Source organism: Echiichthys vipera, assembly GCF_963691815.1.
Source record: "Echiichthys vipera genome assembly, chromosome: 15".
Lineage (NCBI taxonomy): Eukaryota > Metazoa > Chordata > Actinopteri > Perciformes > Trachinidae > Echiichthys > Echiichthys vipera.
The window spans coordinates 4,080,577-4,100,895 of NC_139840.1; the positions used below are offsets into that span (position 1 = coordinate 4,080,577).

The following is a 20,319-nucleotide window of genomic DNA, read 5'->3' on the forward strand; positions in this document are numbered from 1 at the left end:
GAAGGTCCTTAAAGTGTAATTCCAGCGTAAAATAGTCCCCTGGTCTTTTTCAAATAAGCCATCGCGACAGTTTTTTTCATGTATGAACTATTAACGGTGAAATCTGGTACAGTCGCTAACAGCGGGACGTGGCTAACACTGATTAGCTCGAGGCAGTACGGTGAAGACATTAAAAGGTCTTTTTTAACCACTAATTCTGACGACAAAGCACAAACAACTCCGGGGAAGAAGCTGAATTAGTAACATGCATTGATGAGACATGAATGATACAGACAGAGAGGAGAGAAGCTCAGAGTATCTGGAAAAGTTTTATCTCCCAGCGGACTAGGCCTATAGCAGCATAATTAAGCAGAACAAAATCATCTTAAACATTGCTAAGGGCTCGTAAGCCCCAGCTGTAAGCTTTATCAAGGAGGAAAGATTAAGTTTACTCTTAGATATGGGGACAGTGTCTGACTCCAGAATAACACTTGGGAGTTGATTGGTTCCCCAGCATAACTTGCTTCTGGAAAGTTTCTGGAAATTTACCGGCAATTTCACACCCCTTTGCAACCCTAGTGCCACATCACTCAGAGAAAACTTGTAATTTGTTGGATGTAAATATATAACCTCAAAGGACAACTGTTCACACATGGCCCGGGTGACCCCAACGACTGTCGTTCAGACTCAATAGAGCACTAACGAAGTCGAAACCAACTGCCCACCAACGACTGTCACTCTAACGACGGGCGTGGGCACTTGGAGCACAAAGGGTCTCAGTGACATCATCGGCCTTGTGAGAGGTTAAATACCTGGATCTCCACACCAGTTGGTTGGACCAGTCCCAGCCTGGTCCAGGTCCTGGTCCTGGTCCTGGTCCTGGTCCTGGTCCTGGTCCAGTCCCAGCCTGGTCCTGGTCCTGGTCCAGTCCCGTCCTGGTCCTGGTCCAGTCCCAGCCTGGTCCTGGTCTAGTCCCAGCCTGGTCCTGGTCCAGTCCCAGCCTGGTCCTGGTCCAGTCCCAGCCTGGTCAGATGCGTACATGAACTGATGAAGCCTCTTGGATGAGAGGTGAAACGTCTTCCTAGACAAATAACCAAGTCCAGTTGCTTTTGACTGAAATTGCTTTGAGGGTAACGACGACCTGGACGAATGAGAACATTCACAGGCTTGATGTAAATATAGTTTTTTGTCTTTGTTAAAATGTTGAATATTGAAGTTTTGTTTACGAATGTTATGATTCAGCCATGAGCCTCTGTGTATTGCTTTTCTTGTTAGTATTTTGCCATTATGCTGTTTTTAAATTGCCCCCAAAGCTGCTGTAACGAAGCTCTGGCTCTTTGTAAACATCATTTCTGTTTCTCATGTTTCCGGTGGTTGTGCTGCCTCTTTTCCACCGAGATGTGAACAAATACAGCCTTGGGTGATTCTCCCTTTTAATTACACCAAAACAGAAACTTAATGAATACCCAGCGAGCATGGCACAAGCTTATACGACTTAAATTACACGTCTTCATTAGAGGCTAAATGCATCCTGTGTAAGATGAAGTAAGATTGTGAGATGAAGCCTAAAGCTCGAAGGCAAATTCAGATCTTAAAGGTGAAAGTGGCTACTGTTTATCTTTGGTTGGAGACGGGTTTTTGAGTGATTTATGCAAAGTGCTGAGTCATTTTAAACTTTGCTAGCACCAGCCAATTGCGAATATGAAATTGTAAAAAAAGAATCAATTCAGTTGTTAAATTGATAGGATAAGAGTATATTGCTTTTTCATATGGGGGGTAATGTTAATACTGTATTTTAATTACATTAAAATTAAAACTGCTGCTCTCATAGTAAAGTCCATTCAAGTGGATTACCAAAGTCAATCCAAAAGGAAGGAGCCCATTGGTGCTTTGTTTTATGTGTAGGGACTCTTCTCATGCTACTGCAGAGGTTTGCTGTTACTTTGAGCAGCATTAGTGGTTAAAAAAGCTGTTTTAATGACTTCACCGTGCTGCCCCGAGCTAATTAGTGTTAGCTACGCCCAGGCAGTTAGCGACTGTAAGCGACTCTCCAGGATATCTTCATTAATAGCTTATACACTAAAAAACTGTGTTGATGGCTTATTTGATGTATGTAAGTGCTTGTTTTCTGTGTAATCAATTCAGTTGTTAAATTTTATGAATGAAACTGGACTGCATATTGTATTCTACGTGAATCCTCATCTGCTGAGGATATCGACACTTTACTTGTGGCTTTAGCTTCAGTGTTTAAGCATGATGTCGTAACCATCACGTGCATATTTTTAAACTTTTTGCATGTTTTTTGTTGTAACACAGATCAACTGCAAACATTGAGCAAGAACTAAACAGTCAGAATTCTTTGAAAAAACTACTTGGAAGGACTTTTTGGGTGCACTCCCACTGTCCTTCCGCACCGGGCCAAAACAGGTTTTCAGCTAAAGCCTAGTGCGTTTGACCAGTGTGAGTGCACCCGCTGCTCGCATAACTGCTGCCAGCTGGCCGTCCACGGCCCGTCTGAGAGAGGTGGGCTTTTGTAGAGCACGTTTGCACATGTACGAGCACGAGCGTGCGCACGTGTACGAGTGCGAGGCCTACGACGGTTCTGACGTCATTTATGTGCGCCTGTTCGGACATAGAAATTAGAAGAAGGGACCATGCGCGGACATTGAACAACAACAATGGCGGTGAAAGGTTCATGTTGGTGTGATGCGGAGGTGGAGTGTTTACTGCAGATTTGGTCGATGAAAAGATTCAAAAACAGTCGACAAGACGCACAAAAACTCTGAGGTCTGTGGAAAGATTTGTAAACAAAGCGACGCATCACGATGACTTCAATCAATGTTGCTACTGTAACTGTGTGTGTAATGTGTATTTCATGACAGCGGTATACTGAAAAGATCTGTGTAAGCTACGTGTCAACCTGCTAACCACTGTGTGTTTTTTTTGTTTCTCTGCAAACAGGTTGCCTGTTTGAGAATGACCTGTGTTCAACGTATGAGATCTGCGTCAACGGTAACAATGTCCAACACACACACACACACACACACACACACACACACACACACACACACACACACACACACACACACACACACACATACACACACTCTCTTAAGGTAAAACCAGTAAGTCTTTACCTATTCTTGATTAGTTTATCGGACAAATCTTCAGTCATGTACAGGTGAAACACACAGTCCTTCCTCTGTCTAAGCTGTATCTTACATTTGTAGTTGTTGCTTGTATATCCAGTCACTGCATGCATCACAATGTAGTCACCAGGTAGAAGTTCAACACCTAAAACGTATTCGGTCTTGAATATATTAATGATTACAGCAACAAAACGCCAGATGTTTGCTAAATCACCATTTTTGCACGACATCTGAATTGCTGCTTTGCCTTTACATTCATTCTAGCTTCTTCAGAATGAACTGCTGGGTTTTGTAATTACTCACAACCCACAATCGTTCTGCCTCAGTCCCTTGCGGCCTGGCTGGCATCAAGTGAAAGCAAACCCCTGCTGAGAATCAACCCAGAATCAAAAAAAGCTCAAGAAATGAAAGTCGTTTCAGTCAAAAAATAATCTGCATATATTTCTGGAATCCTGGAAACACTTTTGCTTTGGCTTGGCCGGTTACTCCCTAGAGTTTGTACTTTGTTATCAGCCTGCCTTTTTTTTTGTCATTGGTTTAAAGGGAAGCCGTGCAGAGCAGGCTTCACGTATCAACATCTCTGCAGGGTTTAAAGCAAAGACAGAGAGCCAAGAGAGGTAGCAGGATACTAGAATCTGCTGCGTCTCATTAAGCATGTGAATGGTCTGTTAGATGGTGCAGGTGGCCGTGCTGTTGGGTACACGGCCGACCTGCTTCCTGACCTGTGTTTACTTCAGGCAGGGTGTGTTTGTTCTGAATTCATTCGCTCGGCCATTTCCTGTGTGCACGTGTGTGTCCTTTTGAAATGGGCCCTGTAATCTGATTCTGACAGAGGTGGTGGGGGGTGAAAAAACACAAAGGGTGTCTAGTTCTGTGAGAAAGTCATTGAATTTCACTTTGAGCCGAGCTCAGACGGACTCTCCGTCTGTGTTGTTGACTACTTCATGGTGACCTTGTTTCGCTTTGATGAAAAAAAAAGGTGTCGACTGCTTTTATTTGGATATTTTGTCTGTTGGTGTTCATTGCTGCTAGATTTGTCTTTGCTCTGCTGAACACGCATCACGCATTACGTCTGCATACAAACATTATTTATCTGGAAATCTTTCAAAGGTGATTGTTATAAGGAAAAGTAATGGAGAGAAGTCAAAACACTGCAAACAGGACCTTAGCTACCATTGAGGACACCAAGGTCCTGTCCATTTTAAAGATATTTGTATATTTTTCAGGGGAAAAATTCACTTAGTTGAAACCATGGACTGTATAAAAGATGGACTTAGTCTGAGTGAGGTCACCCATATGTTACCAAAGACCCACTGTGAAGCTCAATGTGGCTATCTGCTCCTGGCTTATCCCAAAATGGGCAAAGAGGTGGAGCGTGGATTGATCTAAGGCCCACTTGGGTAGGATTAGAAAAAAGGTTGTGGTTTGGTTTAGTACGTCGACCTGACAGCAAAAGAACACCGGCAGCTCCAGCATGATTAGTTTTCTTGGTGGACAGTATTGTGTGTTTATTTACATCAAAGTAAAAAAAATTGATAAAAGGAAATGACTTGAAAAGAATACTTTCATCTATTCTAATGGTGTCTCAGGGCGCACTCACACTGTCCTTCTGGCCGGGGCCAAAACCGTTTTTTCCGCTAAAGCCTAGTACCTTTAAGCAGTGTGAGTGCACCCGCTCCGCGCATAACTGCGGCCAGCGGGCCGTCCACGGTGGGCTTTAGCGGAGCCGTTTGCACATGTACGAGCACGAGACCAAGCCCTACGGCAGTAGCGTATGTGCGCCTGTTCGGACATGTAAATAGAAGGAGGGACCATGCGCAGACATTTAACAACAACAACAATGGCGGTGAAAGGTTCACGTTGGTGTGATGCGGAGGTGGAGTGTTTACTGCAGATTTGGTCGATGAAAAGATTCAAAAACAGTCGACAAGACGCACAAAAACTCTGAGGTCTGTGGAAAGATTTGGAAACAAAGCCACACACAAGTGATCAATGCATGTGACGTGTTACGGCGTGATGACGTATGGACAGCAAGAAGCATTCTCCGAATCCCAGGCAGTGTGAGTACAAACGGGCCTGGGGCGCGGGGGGAGAGGGAGGGGGGACAAGTACCCTAAAGCCCGGGGCGCGGTGCGGAAGGACAGTGTGAGTACGCTCTCAGTAACTGTTGTCAGACAGCAGCTAAACAGAGGGAGATGAACTTCACCCGTTTTGCAGATTTCAGTGGTGCGCACAGTTTTGTGGAGCGTGTTTTTTTGCCTCGCTGCTTCTCGGGCAGTAAACACAATTTACCGCTTTGCCTCTGTTCCTCCGTTGGTCATTAAATCCCCTCAGTTGGACGGTGGTTCAGTAGTTGTGGTGCCGTGTTAACTCAGCCGATGTACCCGCTGTGATGGAGGACGTTTATACTGACCTGATGTGCTTCCACGCCGTTGTTTTGTCTTTTAACGTAACGTCTACATTGGAAATGTCTCATCGTGTACATCGGCATCTTCTCCCTGTGATCACCTTGCGCCTAATTTGAGCCAGTATCTGACCAGTTTAATGATATAACATTACAGTCTGAGAGGTCAGAGGTTTTCTGACTACTCACTTAGATGTATTAATACACTAATGCAGTCTGATACAATAGTCCTGCAATACATCATGAAGGTTAAATGAACAGAGAGGTGTTTGTGTTATTTAGCCTGTGCTGAGCAAAGTAATAGAAATACCTGTGAGTAAGATGCAGCACAGTAGACTATAGACTAGACTAGAACAGACTCATATACTATATACTATATAGTATATAATATATATAATATAATATGGGAGATGGACATGACCGTGACGTCACCCATTAGTTTGTGGACTACCATTTTGAAGCTAGGAGATTGACATTTTGGCCTTCGCCATCTTGTTTTTTTTTCAAGTCGTGACGTAACGCTCTTAAAAATATGATTTCCAGATTCAAGCCTTGTAAAGCCGCGGTGCTGTGTTCCCCATTGTGAGAACAGATCTGAATTTAAAAAAAACAGCGTAATTGTTATTTTACCTCTTTCTTATCGATGAATAAGATGTCTAACTGATGAAAGAGGTGATCATAATTGTTCACGTTTGGCCATTGTCTGTTTAGTTTCAACAGAGCGTTTGGACCCGGAAATCTTATTTTGAAAGGGCGTTACGTCAAACTGAATAGCCGGATTTGGAAGAGGGCGGAGATGTGGAGCAGTGCTAAGCAGCTTGTACTCCACTGTCTTTTCAGTGGCGCTAAGCTAAAGGCTAAAGAAGGAGACTGATTCTGCATTTTTTTGCTAGTGACAGGAGTTCCCGTCGCTGGAGCCGTTAGCTGCAGTGTCACAGCAGAGCAGGTTGAACATGGGCAGTTCCCTTTAAGTTACCAGCTAACGTTAGCGCTAGCATTGACTCGAGTGGTAGTAAATGTTGCTGTTCGCACCCAAATCTGTCCAATCGTTGTGAAACCCAACTATTACATTGAGTCTGTACGTCCCTGCCTGTTTTGGTGGAACTACGTTTGGACAGGCATGAAAAGCTCCCTTTGAGAGAGTCAGGTGAGACGAGGCTGCGCCGACAGCTGGATCTCACAGTGGAAAAGCTATCCATCTGTATGTAGGCATCCGTAGCCATTGTTCTCACTCACCGTGTGTCTGATCTGTTCTATAGCTGCTGTCAAACTGCCCCACACACAATAGGGCCAGTCTGTTGTGTTGGTGATTGGCAGCTCAGACTCTATCAGGACACCCAGCAGCTCTGATTGCATAAACAGGCTATAATCTCTTGGCAGCAAAGAAACAATGAGTAATGTTCTTATTGTTCAGCTGAGGACATTCTCCCTTCTTTTACCAACAACAAAGGGAGGGTGTGGCACCTAGAACAATATCTCAATGCCCACAGGAAACAGTTTGTTCTGATCAGGTCCTGAAGTTAACTTTTTTGGCCACCAGCCACTGTGACAGGTGGATTTCAAAATCCACCTGCATCAGTGTTTCTTTTACCAGCCACATTTTTTTAGTGCCTAAAATAAAGGTGAAGGACTCAGGAAATGCATAAGAATGGTTCTTGAACTTGTACAGAATCCACATTAAAGTGCTGTTAAGTCATTAGATTCAAGATTCAAGATTCAAGAAGCTTTATTTATTTATCCCGAGGGAAATTAGTGTGCAACAGTTTCAATACAAAGGTGGGAAAGGATCAGAGTAACAATAAGCATAAAACATAAATCAAATAAAATAAGCTAACATAAAATAAATCAAACAATTAACTAAGCGTGACAGAGTGCAAAAGACAATATGGTTGAGCGTAGGTTTATACAATATACAACAATACGCAGCGTGCAGTTTAGCAGCATACTGAGATAAAATAAGTACAAACTAAATAAACTAAATAAGTGGTAAGGAGCGATAAGTGAAAACAGTGTTATAAATGTAGCTGCATTTCCCACAGAACTAAGTGATTGTATGGCTTAGTTCTGTGGGAAATGCTGCTACATTAACCAACGTAACCTCATTAATGACTAGAATGACGTACAGCTGTGTCTGAGCTGGTGTGGCAGCATTCAGAATAGAAAGTAACAGAAATAAAAACAGCCAATCATCTCACTGATAGGCTGATTTATTTAGTAAACACCCAACTGCATTTCATTAGTCACTGTTTCTGTGTCACTGTAGTGTCATTAGATACACAGGTTCAACATTTTTTTTAACATTACATTCATAACAAATGACTTACAGCTGTTTCTGAGCTGGTTTGGCAGCATTTAGAATCGAAAGTAACAGAAATAAAAACTTTTGGTGTCGTCTGTACTACCACACGTCACACCCCGCTTAGCGTAATCCAATCAAACGGCCTCCTGAGTGACTCACATGCAAATTAGGGGCGTTTTTGGCGCCATAGACCCGCCTTATTCAGGGTAGTTAACCATAGTGGAAACGCACCTAATGATGTTGTTTACCTCACAATGCTGTGTGTTTATTATGCAACTGGCCTACTTAGACAAGTCTTGCTGGGTTAAAATACCCATGAAATATTTCTTTAATACAAATAATTGAATAGAAAATAAGCGGCCTTCTTTTATTGATTCTTTCCGGGTGTGTAGGCGCGGCTGCACTGTGCCGTCTGTAGTAAATGGGAGTGAAGGAGATCGATAGACCATCAGACACACAGAACAAATCACTTATTCCGAGTATACATCTGGGACTCCTTCTGCGCCTGGTTGCAGGAGGAGCCGCTGCTGTCGGGCACTTAGCTCTCTGCCTGCTGCTGGAGCTCCGACGGCAGGTCAAGGTTGACAAGCCACAACTTTCTCGAGTCAAATAGTACACGCAGCTTCGTCCATGTTGGCTGGAGAGGTGGATTATATCTCCACACTGGCCTGGGAACGCCTCAGGATCCCCCAGTTAGAGCTGGTTAATGTGGCCCGGGAAAGGGAAGTTTGGGGTCCCCTGCTAAAGCTGCTGCCCCCGCGACCCGACCCTGGATAAGAGGATGAAGATGAGATTAGATTCTTTCAGCATACGCGTACATGTCCTTGTCATGTCTGCAAGCATCACTTGAACAGATAGAGGAAGACAGCAATGTCACATATTCCATGTCTTAAATGGACCTTTGACAAACCTCCTTAAACATATGTGATAATCCTTGCCCCCGGACAAACTTACCTCCAGCATCAAACCAGAGAAAGTGACAGTCCAGAATTGACACAATAATCCAGGATTCAGTGGGGAGTGATAAGGGTGTCCTCCCCTCCCGCTATGGACTTTGACATGTCTGGGTACAAAAGGAGAAAGGGCAGGGCAGCTGCTGCTCCATCAGCGACTTGACATTTTCATGTTGACTGTCATCTCAGCAGTCGGAGCAAAGCCACATTAAGAGCCGGTCCCATCTCACTCCCATAACTCTGCTTTATTACGCTGCAAAAAGTGCTCCTTCTGATCATAAATGCATGTGGTAGTGCCTTTCAAATGCAACTCACAGTGCTTCATCTATGTCATAAAAAGTAACTTATTATATAGATTATATTATTATTATTATAACTTCTATTATTATATTGGGACTACAGGTAATTTCAGATAAATCCACTTGATTAAATCAGATATAATTATATGTATTTAATAAATAACTGTCCAGATGGACGTTCTTTTTTATTTATTTATTATTATTTTTTTTACAGTGTAGGAGCTTCTGCTGCCTTTTAGCCCCAGCATGCAGCTGAGTCTGGCCATAGAGATAAGGATGGCTGCCTGCCACTCATACTTACTGTTTTAACTACAGTGCTGCAGCTAACGATTATTAATTATAGAGTGATCTGCAGATTATTTCTTTATTAATCGATCAATAATCATTTTGTCTTTGGAAGAAATTCGAAAAATAGTTAAAAAATGCATGTTTTACTTTCAGGTCAACAAGGTGGTGTGGTGATTAGCACTGTAGCCCCACAACGAGAGGGTTCCTTTGTAAAAACGTTGCATTAATAATCCAAATTCCCACGTTGTCAACCCTTTCATGAAATCATGTATTTATATGCGCCTGATTTTACAGCAGATTTCACTAAATACATCAGAAGAAGTCATAAAACTGTTTTATAGTTGGGGCGGCAGTAGCTCAGTCCATAGGTGACTTGGCTGGGAACCCTAGGGTTGCTGGTTCGAACTCCTGTGTGGACCATGAATGAAGCGTGGACTGGTGGCTGTAGAGGTGCCAGTTCATCCCCTCGGCACTGCTGAGGTGCTGTTGAGCAAGGCCCAGAACCCCAAACTGCTCGGGGGCGCCGGTCACTGGCAGCACCCTCGCTCTAACATCTCTCTATTATTAGTTGCATGTATATAGGTCCTGTCTGTGCGTGTGTGTGTATTTTGGGCCTGTGTGTGTGTGTGTAAAATGAAAAAATAGAGTGAAAATTGAATTTCCCCAGTGCGGGACAAATAAAGGAATTCTTCTTCTTCTTCTTTGATTAAATTATTATTCAACTAAGAACCCTGAACAGCGGATATACATATCTGTGTATAAGAACTAAGCATAAACAGCGGGCTAGTGGAACTGCCTGCTCCTTTGAGTGAAATTGAACAGATTTAGTACGAACTCACTGCCTGTTTTCTGAAGATCATTCAGCCATGCAGTAGATTAATCAGAGTTATACCCCTGAATGACTCAAACTGCGCGGGATGTGATGGAGGATGTGATGGATCATATTTGCACTGTGAGTTTGCTCAGCAGTGGTGCGTCAGGGAGGAATCCGAGGTTATCTGAGCTCTGCTAATATTTTCAGACTGCAGGTGAGCAGCCATGTGGAGAAGAGGAGAAGAGCCCAATCCATCTTTGTGCTTTTGTTTACATCCACAGTCTTTTGGTGTCTGGTGAACTGGTCTTCCTGCTGGAGGCTTTGTGCATTCAAGTGCTGAAATTTATCCTTTTTCGTGGCATTTGATGAAAACACAAGCGTCATTATGATCAGCATCATAATCGATATGATGCTTCATTACAAGTTTATACCATCATTAGATTCATATTGACGTAGCAGTGACTTCTGCATGTTTAGTTTGTTTTAATCTATTTTAAGTGTTCAGATTTTTGCAAAATCCAGATGAAAAAATGTGCCTAGAGCTGCTCGATTATGGCAAAAATCCTAATTACGATCATTTTGGACACGATTGAGATCAGGATTATTTAACGTGATTAACTTTGGAAACCTGATGCATTCATTGAATTTAAAACAAAATGAACAAATTACTTTAAATTGAGATAATGAGATAAGAAGAAGAAGAAGAATTACTTTATTTATCCCGCAACGGGGAAATTGAATTTTTTCACTCTTATTATTAATCATGTTACACACACACAGGCCCGAAATACACACACATGCACAGACAGGACCTATATACATGCAATTAAGGAGAGATGTTAGAGCGAGGGGGCTGCCAGTGACCGGCACCCCGAGCAGTTGGGGGTTCGGTGCCTTGCTTAACAGCACCTCGGCAGTGCCCAGGAGATGAACTGGCACCTCTCCAGCCACCAGTCCACGCTCCATTCATGGTCCACACAGGGACTTGAACCAGCGACTCTATGGTGCCCAGCCAAGTCACCTATGGACTGAGCTACTGCCGCCCCTAAATAAATACGTCAGATAAATAACATATCCTTTTAGTAGTGTGCTTTATTTTGAAAGTGCTTGAGCACAAAGAGAGTCATATATCATCATCATCATCATCATCATCATCATCATCATCATCACCATCATCATCTGTGTTTTAGTATGATTCAGTTTGAACTTACATCCTTATTTCAGTATATTTTCTTAATGTGCTAATGGAAACTTTATAGGCTGCATAATTGTATTACTGTATTATTGAAGCAGTTAATGGAAAGATGTTGTGGATGCGCTGCACGGCTTTGACCACCAGGGGATGCCTGTGAGTGAGCAGGTGGGCCCCAAGCAGGAGTGTGTTGAAGGGGTTTGTCACTCAGTTACTGATGCAGATATATTTCCATCTCCACGCAGTCGGAGAAGATCGGTGTATAAAAAGCAATATGAAGGAAAACGTGCAGTCGGCGTGGACATTTTGGGTGTGAGCATTTATATTTGAAAATGAATGGACTTGGACTTGGTAATGGACTTGTATAGCGCCTTGCTAGTCATCTGACTACTCAAGGCGCTTTCACAGTGTCTGTCACATTCACCCATTCACACAGACATTCACACTGATGGCAGTGGACATCTACACACCATCTAATCTAACCATTCACACCACATTTACACACCCATGCGCAGCACGGGGAGCAATTCAGGGTTCAGTGTCTTGCCCAAGGACACTTAGACATGTGGACCGGGGGGAGATGGGGATCGAACCACCAATCTCTCGAACAGAGGACGACCCACTCTGCCAACAGGCCACAGCCGCCCCTTGAACATTAATGAACAAATGAACATTACAGTGTATTTTAATGAACATATATTTCTTTAGATGCACAGGATTTGTTTGTGAACATGCAGCTTCTAGCGTGTCTGAGACATGTCATCAGTCTCCTGCTCCACCGTAGAGCCACTGTTTCCCACCAGGTGTTGATTGGATCCCTGGGCTTTACTGTCAGAGCTGTAATGGAGCTCATCTTGGAGAAGCTTGCTCAGCATGGAAGCACTCACTTCCAGGAGAGAATATGGCCTCCAGTTAGACTTTAATTGGCATTAGGTAACTCAGCAAAAGCAAAGGGAGAGCTGAAGGGACTTGTGTGACTGTGGATAAGTGTTATTATTCCTGTGCTATCATATACGCAGTGTCTAAAACATTATGGCCCTCTGGTTTTTATATAAGATCAAAAGACTGGTGGAGGTGGACAGAAAGGATTAGAAAATACTGTTATTTAACGTCTTGGTTGCAACGGGACACTCCCCACCCCCAACGCTGTACACCCAGTGGAAACACTGAATGTACAGGATGAACGTACTAAATACTAAATGCAGGAGGTAGATTTAAGAGGCAGTACAACAGATCAGCTGTTCAGCAGAGGGAAAGAAGTAATAATAAGGGGAGCAGCAGTTATGATGATACTGAATCTTTATAAGTGACTAAGTAAATCAATGACAGATGTGTCCAAGAACAGACTTTATCGAACAGCTCTCTTGAACGCAGTCACAAGTGTTCTCTATAAACCAAGATGGGGACTCACATGACAATGTGTGGGACAAAACACACACAGAAGCGAGAATCGTGAAGGAGGTTGGATTCAGCCCCCATAGATTCGCATCCCCTTGATTAGCTGCGAGGGACAAAAAGCCCTCGATGGGAATCACCATGGCAACAGGCTCAGGAATACTTTACCCATCTGCACCCTGTTGCCTGCTCTCTTCACATCATTTCAACAGGCAACATGTCTCAGCACCCCGTGGCAAGGGCCGCCTGGACTGAAAATATCTAAAATGATAAGAATAGATAAAAGGGAGCTGCGTATTTTGAATTGTTAATCGGTGACGCTGTCCCCCCCCCCCCCCCCCCCCCACTGCGGCTTGTGGTTCGACATCTTTGCAGTTTTTGAACCATTTCTGTAGGTTTTCCTGGAAATGCATTTCTGGTGAACAGGAAGACACATTTTGCATTAGACAGTTTGCAGTGGGAAAAGCTTAGGACAGCTGAGTTATAAGAAGAATTGCTTTATTAATCCTGCAATAAAGAGAAGAAATACACAACACAATTTTTAGTACTTCTGATTGCTCTGTACCGCTGCTACGATGACCTCATTTCCCCTCGGGGATAAATAAAGTTATCTATCTATCTATCTATCTATCTATCTATCTATCTATCTATCTATCTATCTATCTATCTATCTATCTATCTATCTATCTATCTATCTATCTATCTATCTATCTATCTATCTATCTATCTATCTATCTATCTATCTATCTATCTATCTATCTATCTATCTATCTATCTATCTATCTATCTATCTATCTATCTATCTATCTATCTATCTATCTATCTATCTATCTATCTATCTATCTATCTATCTATCTATCTATCTATCTATCTATCTATCTATCTATCTATCTATCTATCTATCTATCTATCTATCTATCTATCTATCTATCTATCTATCTATCTATCTATCTATCTATCTATCTATCTATCTATCTATCTATCTATCTATCTATCTATCTATCTATCTATCTATCTATCTATCTATCTATCTATCTATCTATCTATCTATCTATCTATCTATCTATCTATCTATCTATCTATCTATCTATCTATCTATCTATCTATCTATCTATCTATCTATCTATCTATCTATCTATCTATCTATCTAACCATCTATCCATCTATCCATCTATCTTTCTCAAGTGATTCACAATGGCACGCATAGACTTTCAGTAAAAACAACTGGTAACAATGTAGACCTTGTTGTTTCATTTATTTCAATTTTCTTTCATATCTGTGTATAAAAGTGAAACAATGTTTTTTTTAATGTCCTATATTAAAGTTTTGAGTGATTATCACTAAAGATTTATGCTTTTTCTTTTTTTAAGATCACCTCTTTTTGTATTCTTGAATCCTGGCAGCTTATACTTTGTTAAATTGACACAATGATTAGTCTGAAATAAAAAAAAAATCTGTGAAGCTAATCCTCCATGAACATTAGCACGATTAAAACGATGAGAGCCAGAGACAACTGTTGACATTTATGAAGGATAGCCTTTACTTGATAGCCAGTCGAAGCGGCGCGGGCCCGGCCAAGCGGTGCCAGGTGTCATTGATCTTTTGGGAGTGCAGTCTGTGAGCGATGATGGACTTGTGCAGGTCCCCAGAGGCAACAGATCCATTAAGATGTCTTAATCCAGTTCATTAGGCAGGACTCAGTTTGCTGCTTTCAGTCAGCGCGTCCCAACTACTACAGTCCAGACATGCACCACAACACCACTAAAGGTGCATCTCAAGTCTCTTCATTGCATCCAAGTTTCCCTCACTTGCGTCTTTCCATGCATCTAAGTCCGTCCTACCAGGGATGCATGGAGACAGACTGTCCGTCTGTACTTTACTCATACTAATAAAGGCACACACTTGGTTATCAGTGCAGAACAGCAGTGTTTCCCCTCCCCGCCTGTTACCTGTTTAACAAATTTCTCCACATGAACTACGGAACCTCTAAAGTCCTGTAAGGTGATATTTATTATCTTGTGCGCTTTTGAGTCCATTTACAAGTCCAATTCCAAGGTGAGTAACACAGGTTAATAACCGATTAAAACAAAACAAAGTTCAGGAAAGTTTATTTTTATATTTTAATTGAATAAAGTCTTTATTGAAGCCGTGGCAACCGGGAGCAACATCTGGTCAGGGTTGCCGGTCCATCTCTTCCATCTCAATCCACCCTGTGCTTCTGGGAATGGCCCTGTGAGTCCTCATCCTGCTCTAATCTGGTCCATAAATCACAACAAGACATGTCTGGCTCTGAATTACGGCCCTCTGGTAGTGAACTGGGATAAATTGCAGAGTCTTAAGATATGCATGAGTATAATTATGAGAGATAATTCAAGATGTTCCTTCTGGGGGGGACAGAAATGGTGCTCTATGAGACCAGGGCTGGAGGAGAGGGAGAGGCCTGCGGTGCAGTAGTTTCATCTTGTTTGTTTTTTCGTGCTTTTTTTGCAGTTGCAATTTGGGCTGCTTGCAAATCCTACACGTATGATTTTAGTGACAGTAAGACGTTAGGATTTAAATTTTACTGTGAGGCAGAGGTTCAGATTGAGGTAAATCTCTTTGATTAGTTTATGACGTAACACAGGAAGAGAGTGCAGATCTGCTGGCACTATGGCTACGTTCACACCGCAGGTCTTAATGCACAATTCCGATTTATTGCTCAAATCCAGTTTTTTGTTTAGCCGTTCACATCTCATCTTTACATCGAGGCAGCGGCCGTGGGTTCAACTCCGACCTGTCTCCCCCTCTCTCTCTCACCTCATTTCCTGTCTGTCCTATATAATAAAAGGCTTGAAAACAACGACAATAATAATAATAATGCTCCTGAAGTGACCCGCATGTGCAGTTGATCATTGATGACATCACGCCACAATGGTGTTTACGGAATCGAACATGGAAACGGGTATTGTAGGACCTTATGGCTTAATGCTAAAATCAGTGTGTGGTGGCAGCAGTTGGTTAAATTGTGAGAGGGTGAAATCATGAAGGAGGAAAAGCAGAATGATGAGGTCTAAACCTTCACTCTCCCTCCACTGGCCGCCTGCTTCACTGCTGTCCTCCATGTTGGATTTTGATTCTGTTCCTGGCTCCCATCTGTGGCACATTTTTTTTTTCAGTCAACTTTATCTGTCATTCATTTACAAAACAGTGCAGCGCGGGTCAGAATGACGTCAAAGTCGAATTAAATGCCACCTGGCTGTTCAGATTGCGGTCGCATTAAAAAAAAATTCCAATACGTGTCCGATTCAGCAGCACATTTAACAGTGGCCTGATTCTGATTGGAAAATTATTCAGATTAATTCTGTGAAATTACTGTTCACACTGTCAAAAACAAATCACATATGAGAGGAAAAATCAGATTCAGGTCACTGGAACTGCAGGGTGAACGTAACCAAAGTGTCTAAGGGCGCACTCACACTGTCCTTCTGCACCGTGCCCCGGGCTTTAGGGTACTTGTCCCCCCTCCCTCTCACCCCTGCGCCCCAGGCCCGTTTGTACTCACACTACCTGGGCCTCGCGCAAATGCTTCTTGCTGACCATACGTCATCAAGCCGCAACACGTCACACGCATTGATTGACGTCATCGCGATGCGTCGCTTTGTTTACAAATCTTTCCGTAGACCTCAGAGTTTTTGTGCGTCTTGTCGACTGTTTTTGAATCTTTTCATCGACCAAATCTGCAGTAAACACTCCACCTCCGCATCACACCAACGTGAACCTTTCACCGCCATTGTTGTTGTTGTTAAATGTCCGCGCATGGTCCCTCCTTCTATTTTCTATGTCCGAACAGGCGCAAATAAAGGACGTCAGAACCGCCGTAGGCGTCTAGCTCGTGCTCGTACACGTGCGTGCGCTCGTGCTCGTACATGTGCAAACGCGCTCTACAAAAGCCCACCTCTCTCAGACGGGCCGTGGGCAGCCAGCTGGCCACAGTTATGCACGGAGCGGGTGCACTCACACTGGTCAAACGCACAAGGCTTGACCCGAAAAACTGGTTTGGGCCCGTTGTGGAAGGACAGTGTGAGTGCGCCCTTAGACTGTGATTTGGTTTCCCAAGAAACATGTTAAAGCCAGGATTTAGTTTTAAGATTGACCCCTGTCTCCTAGAAAATCCTCCTTTGAGCAAAGGGTGCGTCTGCCCTGCTCATGAAAAGTGGAAAATAGGGATGCACCAATCCGTTGCTGACCTCATTTAGTCGATCGAGTGAGATCCACACAGGTATACACATTTTTAAAAGGGGAAAATAAGAGCTCGGTTGGTTCCTGTTTCATCCTCTCCCTGGGAATATCTGACCTGGACCTGCCCAGTGTCAAAATGATACACTTTTACTCCTGGCCTCTGTAGCTCTAAATGGGTTTAATCAGGAGGGATGATTCAGATGTAGTTCCTGGAATACACAGAGACGTAAGCACATTAAGTAGAATGAAAGAAGAGACTTGTAATGAGGATCTGTCTCCGTCCGAGGCTTTAGAGGACAACAGATGAACATGTTTACTTCTTGGTATCCCTCCATCTCTGTTTGTCTCTCAGTATGTTTCCATCTGAAAAATGTTTTATGCAAACTTAACATTAAGGAAACACTGACCCAATAGAAAACGGTGCACTGGTGATGTGATCCACGGGGAAATTTATACATCTCAGGAAGTCTGCTCGTATCTGTTGTACGATGAGGTATTTCATCACATCATGGCCAGACGGCACCATTTGACCGAACCATTTAACTTTATTTCATTTTAATTTATTCAGCAAAAAAAATTTAGCTTCAGGCAAGCGTAACACTTTTGTAATGATGAATAATTTTTGAAACAATGTCACAATTTTCCACGTCTTATTTCCAGTATTTTCCAGTACTTTCCCTTCTTCCTCACTCCTCACACTCTTCTTCACACAACCATGGTACATCTCACTCTTCCATTTGATCATGAACAACAGAAAAGGCACTCAGTGGAACATTTGAGAGTAATTACGGCAGTGCAGACCAGGCGCCGGTCATCCTTAGCTGCATGTTAAATGGAGCCTGCAGTTTGATTGAGATGGCCACAAGGAAGAAGAGGCTATTTATAGACAAAACGTCTGAATTACCATTTTGAAGTGCTGTTGTGTAACGTGTACCCCCTCGCATGTACATGTACAACATCCATACATGCAGATTTGCACTGAGGCTCACACTACCACATAGAGATGAACTGCAGACACAACCATTAACATTCAAATAGCACGGATGCGTAAATTACACACACAGATGCTTTTTCTAGCAAATTTTGCATTCTTTGCATTTATAGATAAATTATGAATTTTATAACATATAGATCGCAAGAATTTATTGCAAGTTGTTGTCAGGACTTTTGTACAGCAGTGATGTCACAGCTACCATATCTATAGGTAAAAAGTGCTGCTACAGTGCCGTTACAGTGGTCCCCCAGCTGCGATGACAGGGCAGGGAAGCCGAGAGTGTAGATGCAGAAGACAAGGAAACACTGACCAATCAGAGCAGACTGGGCTTTTTAGAGGGGGGGGGGGGCTTAAAGAGACAGGCGCAGGGGGATATAGGCGGATATAGGAATTAGTATGTTTATTGAACAGCAACCTAAAATACAGATATGAAACTTAAAATGAGAATGAGATGTCTCCTTTAAGCCAACCTCTGCCTAGTCTAGTCATAGTCCAGGCAACGCTCATGTTTACCATCGCGATGTGACTGGAAAAACAATTCAGTAATATAGAAACATCATTTTTAGTAGACACAGTTGGACAGTTAATGCCTGAGACACTCACAATAATTCTGAGTACTTATTCCAAAAGATAACTCCTTTTTCATTATTACTGATGTGAAAAAAACATCAGAAATAAATGAAGTAGTTGAATACGGGCAGTGTTTCCACCGAGCTGATCATATTGCTAGGGTAAGCATCAAACTCTGGTTGACTCTGACTAATAGAGATAGTTGTTATTGTGTCTAAATAAAGTGGGATGATGCACATGCAAAACAAATCCCTGACACTGACATGGATGCTGCTATTTCATCCGTGTTGTCCAATCTAGAGACTCTTTCTTTTCAAAACGAACACCAGAGAACGGCTCTGAAGGCTTTTGTTGGTGGAAACCATGTCGGCTGTTCTGTTTGGCTTTTCCCTGCGTCGCTCTCATCAGCGTCACGGGTTGATTTCGATGTGAGTGGTTGAAGTAGCACATCAATAGAGATGACGGATAAGTGGTTTATCCAATCATATGCAAGGATTTCTGATAAGGCCCAGCGTCCTGAAATCACTTCCCAGTCGAGAGATCCCAGATGGATGAGGGAAGCGAGGGAGAACGAAATTCATCTGGCGATAGTGAGGTTAATTCAAACCTCCTAGAATTTACATTTATCTATAACTCATTTGCAGTATAATACGTTGTTCAGCAGCCCAGAAGACACTTAACATGAGGAAAAGTCATTAACATATCTGTCAGCACTTGGTTAAAGTCAGGGAAAGATAATGGTCCCCAAAGTCACTCTTTCCCTAACCTTAACACAGAAAGTTGGATTATATCTGACAGTTTCTTCAACTTCTAGGTGAATGTTTATGACAGAGAGACAAAAGGAAAAAATAAATACGTTGCTTTGTCTGTGATGGAGTTTGAAATCTCATAAACATCAATCAGAGTGCTCAGAGTTTCATTCCCTCCACTGCTACTGTGGATCAATAAATGCTGCCACCACCACTAAAACAACAGCAGGTATTAATTGAGCTGTTTGAGACTGCAGGCAAACGTGATGTGAATTCTTCCGTTGTTGCATATTGTATTAGGTGGCGCTAAAGACAATTACCTGTTTAATGGTTGTATTAACATTAAAGTCAAGTCAATTGAATCAGTTTGGGAAAAACAACAAACATGAAAGGTTGATGATAGTTAGTCTTTTTTTTTTGTGACTGTTGAAAAGTGAGTTTGATCCTCTAATTAAAGTGTATTTTTGTGTGTTGACAGATGCCATGTTTGGGAGGTGTCATCCTGTTCCGGTGAAGGAGGCTTACACCTACGATGTCTCCCCGTCTGTAGTGCAGCGCTTCAGGACGCTGCTGGAGAAGCTTTCTAACAGAGGTACACGCATACACACACACACACACACACACACACACACACACACACACACACACACACACACACACACACACACACACACACACACACACACACACACACACACACACACACACACACACACACACACTGCTGTCATTACATACATTCACTAAAGCAAATACATGAGACACACCAGCTCAGTGTCTTGACAATTAAGATTGATTGATTGAAGACTCCATACACAGCATATTTCAACTAAAAAGAGGACACCCACATTTTAATTAAAAACATTAGCATTTTGTTTTTGTTTATTTGTTATCTGTGCCTAAAAATGATTATCATAAGCGCATGATGTGCGACTAATATGCTCTGGTTTACATGTTTTAAATGGCGTAATGTAGAACAGCTTTGGATGCTGTAGTAGTTGATCTTTCAAGTTTGA

The 20,319-nt window shown here is 42.5% G+C and overlaps 1 protein-coding gene across 1 annotated transcript in view; it reads left to right on the forward strand.

Moving 5' to 3' along the window:
- LOC310957503 (receptor-type tyrosine-protein phosphatase N2-like) overlaps positions 1-20,319 on the forward strand; it is a gene marked incomplete at its 5' end in the record, with an annotated part of 214,287 nt that overhangs the window by 8,509 nt on the left and 185,459 nt on the right. Inside the window, 2 exons of the mRNA XM_083928087.1 lie at positions 2,941-2,991; positions 19,782-19,895. Of these exons, the coding sequence (XP_083784213.1) occupies positions 2,941-2,991; positions 19,782-19,895 (165 nt within the window). The remainder of the gene's footprint in view (positions 1-2,940; positions 2,992-19,781; positions 19,896-20,319) is intronic.